Source organism: Pinus tabuliformis, chromosome 3_2 (genome assembly GCF_031772625.1).
Source record: "Pinus tabuliformis cultivar Carrire ecotype Pingquan chromosome 3_2, CPIR1, whole genome shotgun sequence".
In the NCBI taxonomy this organism is placed as follows: Eukaryota; Viridiplantae; Streptophyta; class Pinopsida; order Pinales; family Pinaceae; genus Pinus; species Pinus tabuliformis.
In genome coordinates this window covers 121,905,445-121,915,665 of record NC_142302.1, presented here as the reverse complement: position 1 = coordinate 121,915,665, position 10,221 = coordinate 121,905,445, and the positions used below count along the sequence as shown (strand labels likewise).

Sequence of the window (10,221 nt, the reverse complement as noted above, 5' to 3'; positions counted from 1 at the left end):
AGTAGAAATATCTTCTAGAATATAAGAGCATGGCAGATATAGCTCAAGATATTCATGTAGAAGAAGCATACCTAGTATAGGACCTCATCCACAATTAAAGAAAATTGATCATAAAAAGGAATATTAGAAGACCTCCAACATCAAAAGAAAAGAAACATTTGCAAGGCAAGGATCTTTAAGATCCTATGATGGAATTTTCAGAAGAAGGTTCATGAACCAAAGCAGATGTCTCATTGGGAAACCCATTCATGGGATTCAAGAAAAGGATGATATGCAAGCAGGCTAAGATGAAGCAAGAAGGGCCACACCAAGAAGCTTGGATGATCAAAGGAGAATCAAGATGAGGTATGTATGCATTGAAGTTTAATCATGTTATCATTTGTATATTATTGAGTCATGGGATAGTTCTATAACATGATCAAGCATGAAAGAATCTCTTTCCCCAAAAACATGCTTGAAGGCATGTACCACAATGCAATGAAGGTCAACAAAAGAATATGCTCACATAAGGAGTATAAGATTGCTGACTAAGAAGCAAGAAGAAATGCTGACAAGTCCAGGAAGCCAACAATGAAGGAATGCTCTCACAAGAAGCATAAGATGGTTGACCTATCTAATAAGAAGCAAATGAAGAAAGAGATCAAGCATGTGGAAGAACACCATGATCACCGTGAGTCACTACCTGACAAGATACTTTGAAGACGCCCTTTGAAGATATCTCCTGAAAGAAGGTAGGACCACTCTGACAAAGGAAGGACCCTTGACACCTATGAAGGCCTTGGAGATATAAAATATGAAGATAACTGATTATACTATACGAAGATGTCGTGATGAAGAAACCATCTAGCAAAAAGTAATGTTGAAACAATATTAGGATGAAGTCACGATGGGCTACTAGGTCGAAGCATGTAACCAAGCAAGTACAACGAAGCATCCATGAGAAGAGTATTCTTAAGCATGGACATAATAACAAAGGAGTAGCCAAGATGACAAGAAAACCTGATGAATGACAAGAAAGACACTTTCCACGAAGGAAGCAATGACATGAAAAACCAAGAAGGAAAGTGATCAATGCATGGTGTCATACCTAGAGGAAGTTCGAACAAAGACTTCATGACATCAAACAAGAAAGGAGATCAAGTAGTTGAAGGACCCACAAAGAAGAAGTTGTTGATGAATGAAAGAGTCCCTAGTTAAGAGGGAGCTCTGACAAGTCCCTAGTCAAGAGAGAGTTTTGGATCACCCCTGATCACAAAGGAGTGAAAATTGTGTTTTCCGTTTAATGGGTCATGCATTAGACCATGAATAACATCCGTAAGTCTATATGAAGGCCATGAATGGAAATGTAGACACACGATAGACACAACATTCTTGTCTTCACTTGGGAAGAAAGAATGGGAGGATTAGGTAATCATCTGACATCCGATACTCTTTGAGGAGGTGTAGGGAATCCAAGACAAAAGTAGGCAAGAGGAGCGATATTCTTTGAGGGTTGGGAACCCGAGATAAGAATAGGCCTAGAAGGTCATACTTAGAGAACACCCGGGTGGGTATGTACCTTGAGAGACAATGATGAAGGTGTCTATAAATCATTGGTCTCGCCAACATTGTAGCTCATGGTCTTGTAGAGAGATGGAGTTGTTAGTCAAGGCCTTGCACTATGACAATGTTGATGGATATGATGCTATAACAGATGGATTGCAAATCCGGTTTCTCTTATGTGAATTCTTCAAGATTGATAATAGCCAAACACCTTGGAATATTGTATGAATACCTCCCTAGTTAAGAGGGAGTGTTGAAGGAAATGTAACTAGGTTCGGTCTTCATAAATGTACTTTTGATATTTGTATTTATTCAAGAAAAGAAATATTATTTTTATAATATATGTCAATGAGTTTCTTGCTCATTGAAATAGGTCTAACACTATTTAAAGTGCTATAGGTAAGTCAAATAATCAAACGAAAAGGTTGAATACATTAAAGGCATGCTACACCTTGTATAAATATGTATTAAAGTCAAGAGAATACCTCCAAGCAAAGCCAAGTCTCCTCCTATACTAAGGCACCATTAAGAAGCTCCTTCAAGCATGCAATACCACCAAGGAAACCATTCGAAATCTACTCTTCTAGTCGGCTTGCAAACAATTAACTAGTTGGCCTACATGTCGGCCTAGAGGAGGGACAATCCTCTATATATAGAAGTTGTCCACTCCCTCATAAAGAAGACAACATAAGCTTTGAAATTAGCGAAGAGACAAGCCAAGAAGGAATGTAAGCGAAGTCTAAAGTGTCAACGAAGGTTAGGGATTGTTTCTAGGGCTAGAAACAGTCACACATGCGAGGATAAGGAGGACAACCTGCAGATACAACATCAACAAGTTTTCAGTGCAAGATTCGTTGGTGTTTGGGCTAGTCACTAGGTCTACAAAGCCTCCCAAGTCAAGTGAAGAAATCCCTCTCTCTAGCGAAGGAATAAAGACCCTGATTCACTAAGGGTACTCTTCATACATGGAAAACTAGGGAAGCAGAACAACGGAACAATCATACACTCAAGAAGGATCTCAGTTGGTCAAAGTTGAAGTATACTTGAGCAAGGGATAGAAGAGGAACACCTCATCTAGAAGACTCACTCAAGGAAGGTCTATCTCTAGACAAGAATCATAGTAAGAGAACAAAGTGTCGGAGAACAAAGTGTCAAGAAATAAGGTGCAGAAATACGAAAGGACTTGACTTGTGCTTGGAGGATACTCTTGTCATGGGTCTAGGGTTTGGCATCTATCAATAGAAGCTTCAATAAGAGAAATTCACTAAAGGGTTTTCCTCTCAAGAGAAGAGAGGTTTTGGCCCTGGCAGAGAGCCAACATCTTGTGTTCTTGTTTTTATGTTTTGGTAGCAATTTGATGAAGTACACACATATGCATTAATAATAATAAGAAGAAGATTAAGCTAACAAGGAAAGAAAAAAGACTCCATAAATTGTTATCAAGTAACGAAGAATCACACTACACCACTTTGTCCTAGATTCTTTAACACTCTTAAGGTTTAGGGCTAGTGTGCCTAGGCTTATGCATGTAACATCTTATAAATGTGATTTCATGTTCATGGAGGTCATAACAAACATAAGAAAATGGATAATCCAATTAATCATAAGTGTACACACTTATTCTAGATACTAATTCTAATTTAGAAATTCATCATTTTTCTTAGCTAATCAAATTCCTAAAGTCTTTTAGATGGAGGTCTTGTTGTTTCCCAAGTAGGATTGTCCTAAGGTTTAGGGCTAGTATACCTAGGCTTATGCATGCAACATCTTATTTCTTGTTTATAAATGTGATTTCATGTTCATGGAGGTCATAACAAACATAAGAAAATAATCTCTTAAGGTTTAGGGCTAGTGTACCTAGGCTTATGCATGTAACATCTTATTCCTTGTTTATAAATGTGATTTCATACATCTTATTCCTTGTTTATAAATGTGATTTCATGTTCTCGGAGGTCAAAACAAACATAATAAAATAGATTTTTAAGCTATTTGGTTTTTGTCTTATAATTTATATGTACATGGTTATAAATAATGATAAAAAATTAGAAGTGTGAGCACTGTTGGGCTTGAGAACAAAATTGAATATAGACCTCCATGTGACATGGATAAATACCTCTTAACCATCCTTGAATTCAATCATAATGGTTTTATAACAATCCATGCATAATAGCCACATAGGGGTCGGTGGAAATAATTGTTTTTCCCCTCAATGAGGTTAATGTAAAACTAGTTTAGGGAACAAACAAACTTATAATAGAGGCAAACATCCCATTCAATATCTTAAGAACATTCACAATGTATGTCAAATCATTTAATACTCAATGCACACCGTTTGTCAAGGGTATGAGGAATTTAAGTGGCCTTTTCTTCAAGGAGGTAAGGGTTGATGCCTAAGTGGTTGGGAAAATGGTCTGGATGTGTCAGCCCTTGCTAAGTCATAAGTTATTGGTATAGCTAGCTTGCGAGCTATTGGATATATTATTGGTGTCCTAGTGGAAGTTGAAAGGTTTAATCTTAGGCCTTGCTAAGATTACTCTAAAGAGTTACTAATTCACCATGGATCCCCCCCAAAAATACAATGAAGGGATGATCTTATTGAAATTCATATTAGGCCCTCCCAAATTATTTATTGTCATCCATTCTTCTTCATGGTTAATACTATGCACATCCTTCATTTCACTCCTTGAAGCCTCAAAATTCATCAGAGGAGGGTAAAATAAGCTCCTATGGGGCATGGTCTTGCATGTTCTGAGGGAAACTAGCAACTTGAGGTTATGCACACATGTCTCTTTAAGGACAATAACGATTGTACTTCACAAAATGAGTTACCATTTTTTGAAATGCTTGGAAAAGTCTAAATTTGGCTTGCAAATACTATAGGAAGTCTTACAAAGTATGCTACCGCTTGAGGGTTGCTTAATACATGGTTTGTATATCAAATAATCTTTTCAAGTCCTCCAAGGGAATGCCACAAATTATAATCATATGCATTCAGAAAGTCACTAAGAAGATAACGTGTCCTTATAGGAAACAAATTCCAAATTTACAATGTTTTCAAAAGCAAATTCTCAACCACTCATTAGGGAGTTCAATGGGGGCCATAATTTCTAATTATCCATATTAAATAGACATGGAAAGCATTTCTTCACACATTGACATAGTTAAATAGTTTGTATACATGAGTTTACTAAATGCATTTCCACATATATTTCCAAATTAATTAATTATAAACAATGATTTCATCCATTAACATCTCCAAGAATTTCATGATATGTTGTCTCGGTAAGTGATGTAATTTAATTCATCATCATAAATGAATACAAAGGAGGAGAAAAAAATAAACTTATGTTTTCCATATAAATGGGTTCTAAGGTAATTCAGTAAGTGTACACCATTTTTCTCCCAACCATTGGAAAATTCCATGTAAATGCCACCTCTTGTGTTGGGTAATGTGACTATCAAGGTGAAGAAGAAAACTATAGGATTTTATTTTATGAAAAAATTCAAGACCCACCAAAGAGAGCCACCATTGAGTTCTCTTTTCAATCATTTGAATATACTAATTTAACACACTCTCTACTACATAGAACACAAAAATGCACTGCCTTTTTTGGTCTCTAATGTCTTAGGAATCTCCTTCCTTTTCGTGCTTTCTAGTGTGTGTAGCAAGAGTTCTATCCCTGTCTTCTTTTAGATTGAAACTTCCATAAAGGTATACTCCTTAGACAATATATTTGAATCTTGGATCAGTCCAAACAAGCTAACAATATATAGAGATATTAACAAGATTTCCTACTCATTGTTGGTGCTGAATATCACCTATTGGTGCCTCTTTAATTACTCTGTGGCTCATACAATCGTTGGCCTACAATTATCACTAAGATTTTTTTTTTTAATTCTCCTCGAGAAATATCTTTTCTTAAAGTTGTCCTCTCTTAACTCAAAATTCCATGAATCATGAGAGGGAGGAGTCATCACTCCATTCTTTTCTGTGTTCCTTGATGATATGACACAGTTATTATAGAGTAGGAGGTAAATGGTCAAGGAGATAATTACTTGAGTTAATGAACTCAGATCACTATGCTCTTAATTCAGTTAACATAAACATTATAATAAAGTGGATATAGGACGATCAAATGGAAGAGGGTCATTGCTTGTATACAACATTATTGTAAAATGTAGACCAATCCCCTCTTAGACCCATTTAATACCATTCTCGATTTTTTATTTTCAAAGAGGATATACATCTTTCTTGGCATCTTTTGTTTACCATGTGGCTTCATTTGGGCAAAAATGCTTCAATTGCACATTTATTTATGTGATGGCTTGGTTTCAATGCAATGATACTTTGTTGTCTAAGATACAATGGGGCTTTGGATGGAACTCTCCCTATAGTTCCACCTAGATTACAACCCAATCAATTACATGGTTAGGATCATATGGAAATATTTCTTAAGGAATGGAACATATAAAACATTATGTATTTTAATCTTATTCGTCAATGCAAACTAATATGTTGTTAATTCTTTCTTATCTAGAATACCAAATGGCTCATAGTATCTAGTTATAAGTTTGACATGATTTCCATTTTTCAGGGAACTCTTTAGTTTAAGTTTAGGTTCCTCGATTTTAAATTCCCTTAGTACTCTACTCTTGTTTGTATAACTTTCCTATCTTTTTTATCCATCTTCAAATTGTCTGAATGATTTCTTGTTCCTCCTTGAACATTTTTGGCCGAAGCATGAATATTTTCACCATATTATCCTAGTTCATTGAAGCATTATATATATATATATATATATATTACCAACATTTAGTTATCGAACCGGGGTTGTAATACTTGGAGATGAAAACAAAGTATATGTCGGATCAAAGCCTGCCTTATTCTATCTCAATGTTGACAATTACAACTGATGAAAACTAACAATGAAATAACATGCACATAAAGACGCACTCAATGTTTAATAAACACACATATTGAAACTAAAGAATGTTTGCTAGTCCTTGTCTTAAATCCCCTCGCACAACCCAAAACACAATATTTCACTCTATAAAGCAATGTTCAAGCATTCAATAGTAGGTTGGATTTGAAGAACAAAGGATTATGGTTCTATTGGTTAGTATTTTGAAATCAAATGCAAAAATAAAGGCAAGGAATCAAAACCTAAAACCGAGTAAAGGCATAAAATAAATAAGAAAAAGTAAAAGTGTTAACAATAAACTAAGTTAACAAAATAGAGGCAAAATGTTACCGAAGATTGAGGAGCCCTTCCCAACTTGATTAACGTTTCCATGATAAATCAAATTAGACTAAGATAATACACAAAAACTCATGAATCAAACAACATTCATTAATGACATATCAAACCCTATTGACAAGAGGGCAACACAAAAGCTTGCTGCCACAATGAACTTCTAATCAATTATCTATTCCAAGCCTACTACAAGCCTACTACAATAGTGAATTATCAACAACTCCTAACTTTATGTTGGGTCTAAATATTAGTACAAAACAGCATGGAGGTAGACCAAAACCAATCCCCCAATCTTATTGCCTAACTACAAGATACAATTAAAATAACAAAATGATAATACTCAAGACAAATTGTATCTCTTGCTTCCCAAATTAAAATACATCTTTTCTTTTCTTACTTAGTTGAAATGTTCATCATCAACAAGAGTTTCATGCACTTTTATCTATAGATCAAACTCATAAATATTGATAATTTACCTATATGTAACTTGCATGCTTGTTTAAATTGCATTTTTCACGCTGCTTGCTTTCTCTCTTTTATGTGTTTTGATGGCATGCCCAGAAAAAACAAGGGGTTGGGTTTAAAGAAAGCGACAATTGCATGACGTTCACGATCCAAAAATAGCCGACACGGAAGGTTAAACTTCAGTTGAGGAGAACGATTATAAGTACCTTTATCTTTATTTTTATTTTTTTGATAAATTTGGCTGGGCAGGTTTTGTATCATTAGGCAAAGTTGCATGGAAGGCTTATGCAATTTCTGGCGCTGAATTTGAAGATTTCTTCGAGGGAAGTTGGTTCAGAAACACGCCCGAGGTTCATTCCCTCCATCTCGTCGTCTGCGATAACTTACAGGCGATCGTGAGTTGGGAAGCAACAGGAGATTGTGGAGAGGAAACGGGCAATTGTTAGTTTCATAAGGCGTGTCTGAAGTTTGCGATTTCGCTTTGGCCAGATTGCCATAGTTGAAGCAGGGGACTTGGACTTTGCGCGAAAGATTTCCTCTATTGGGATATGGCGTCCTTATCTGGGCTCCTACAGAGGCCATTTGCAGCCATGACAGCGACCGTTGCAGCTGCACTGTATGTAGATGTGTCAGATAAATTGCACAAAAGAAGTGCTCCTTCTTTGCAGGATTCAGGTCAGCCGTCTCTTCAAATTCAGTCTTCACCGCCAGTTCATGAAACCTCATCCCCCTCTGACTGCGCTACTTCATCTTCCTGGTTTTCCTATGCATCTGTTTTTACCCCATTGAATATATCAGCAATTAAAAAATTCTCAATTCTCTCAAAAGTTTCTCCCGTTGAAGGAACAATGCCACACCGTCAGGTTGTAGATACGCCTCTCTTGAATGGGTCATTGAGCCCTTCAGCTTATAACTTGGCATGCAATAAAGACAAGTTTGGTGGGCTTGCTTTCAATCATAAGTTTGTGTATAGGCCATCCAGTCTACCCTTCCCATACCCTATCCTCAATCAGCACTACATCAGCGGGCATTCCTCTTCATTTGCTTCTGTTCCTATTCTCTTCACGCTGTATAAGTCTGCAAATTTGTCATATGGTTTCCCAAATTCATTTTCGTCATCTCAAACCTCAAAATCTACATCTGAAAGCAGTCCTCGCAAGCATTCAGATTTGTCTCCTCATTCAAGATATTTCCATATTTGGCATTTGCCAAATCAGGAGACATATGGTTTACAAATTCTTCAGAGTGCCTGCTTGAGCATAAGAAGCCAGCAGTCGCTGTGGTTTTGCTTGGATGGTTGGGATGTGGGCAAAAGCATCTTAAAAAGTATGCAGATTGGTACACGTCTAGGGGAATTCACGCAATTACTTTCACAGTTCCTATGAAGGACATTGCCAGCTTCAGGCCAGGAGGAAAAGCAGAGCAGCAACTTGATTTGCTTGTAACACATCTAGCTCATTGGATGAAGGAAGACAATAAAGATTCCACAGAGAAGTACCTAATATTTCATACTTTTAGCAATACTGGTTGGCTGACTTATGGAGTTATGCTTGAGAAGTTTTCGGCTTGTGATCATACTCTCATAGATAAAATCAAGGGATGTGTGGTGGACTCTGCTCCTGTTGCAACACCCGATCCTGAGGTTTGGGCTGCAGGTTTTTCTGCTGCCCTGTTAAAGAAGCAGAGTGTTGCGACGAAGGGACTAATGAAGGGAAGAGAAGGGAGTGCAGAACTGTTGGGGTTTGACGAAGCTCATGCAAGTGAGCTAAAGCCTGATGTTACAGAGACAGCTTTACGTGTAATGTTAGAGAACTTTTTCAGACTATTTTTCAAGCTGCCCTATGTTGACAGGAGGCTTTCTGATGTGTTCAGAATTTTATCACATTAACAACCACAGTGCCCTCAGCTATACATTTACAGTTCTGCTGATAGGGTTATTCCTGCTGATTCTGTAGAGGCATTCATTGCAAAGCAAAAGCAAGCAGGATACAAGGTTAGGGCTTGTAATTTTGTATTGTCACCCCATGTGGACCATTTTCGGAAAGTCCCAGATCTTTATAGTGCTCAGATAGGCAGCTTCTTGGAGGAATGCCTGCCTTGTTATGAAGAGCAAAAGATAAATGCGTGATACAAGACCATCACAGAAGTGATATAAATCATTAACGAGTCTCAAGGATATCAGGCACCCGACTGAATGAATTGTTGGAAGAATCACAAAAATCGATTTTCACATTTAGGATGGTGCTCTGTCAAGGCATCAGGAATTGGCAGTGGATCTGTATTCACCTTGGATGCGTTTGACAGCACAAGCAAATGTGGTGCACAAGCAAATGCGGTCCAGTTAGTATCAGAATACACCTTGTATACAATTTATTGCATTCTTTAATTCAATTGTAAGAGACTAAGAGTGAGGTCTCCATCCATTTCAATTGTTAGAATTCGAGGTCCTACTATTCATATAACAAACAACTGTAAAGGTATTGAAAACCAAAATTAAGTTGGTTGATATTGTTTTACTGGAGAGTTCATTGTTGCAAAGCACCACATCATTTTGAATATTTGATGTGGCAACGAAGTTGGCTTGTTTTGCTTTGAAAAACAATAGTTTAATCATCAATAAAAACAAGTATAAATATGTTCAAATACTTATTGGAGGCATTGTTCACGATCTTTGATTTTGAAAAGATGAGTACATGTTCTTCATTATAACCCACTTCATTTGTTTGTAGCCTATACACTATCTAAGCGTGTTATCTTTTTTCTTTAAAAACAATTTCAATTCTTTCCAACGAAGGACACAATTGGCTTGATATATCCTTTCTTTAACAACTCTTGCAGTTGCATTTTCAATTCCATTAGTTTATAAGTACTCATTTTGTAAGGAGATTTGGATTTAAGTGCAACTCCAAAGATGACATCAATTGAGAAGTCAATATATTTGTTTAGGAGGTGGACTAGG

At 36.7% G+C, this 10,221-nt stretch overlaps 1 protein-coding gene across 1 annotated transcript; it reads left to right on the top strand.

Annotated features, from left to right (window-relative positions):
- Positions 1-7,810: 7,810 nt before the first annotated feature.
- On the top strand, positions 7,811-9,390 carry LOC149180116 (uncharacterized). The gene is given in 2 exon segments (XM_089413773.1): positions 7,811-8,357; positions 8,480-9,390. Coding segments are annotated over 2 exon segments (1,458 nt in total).
- Positions 9,391-10,221: the final 831 nt, after the last annotated feature.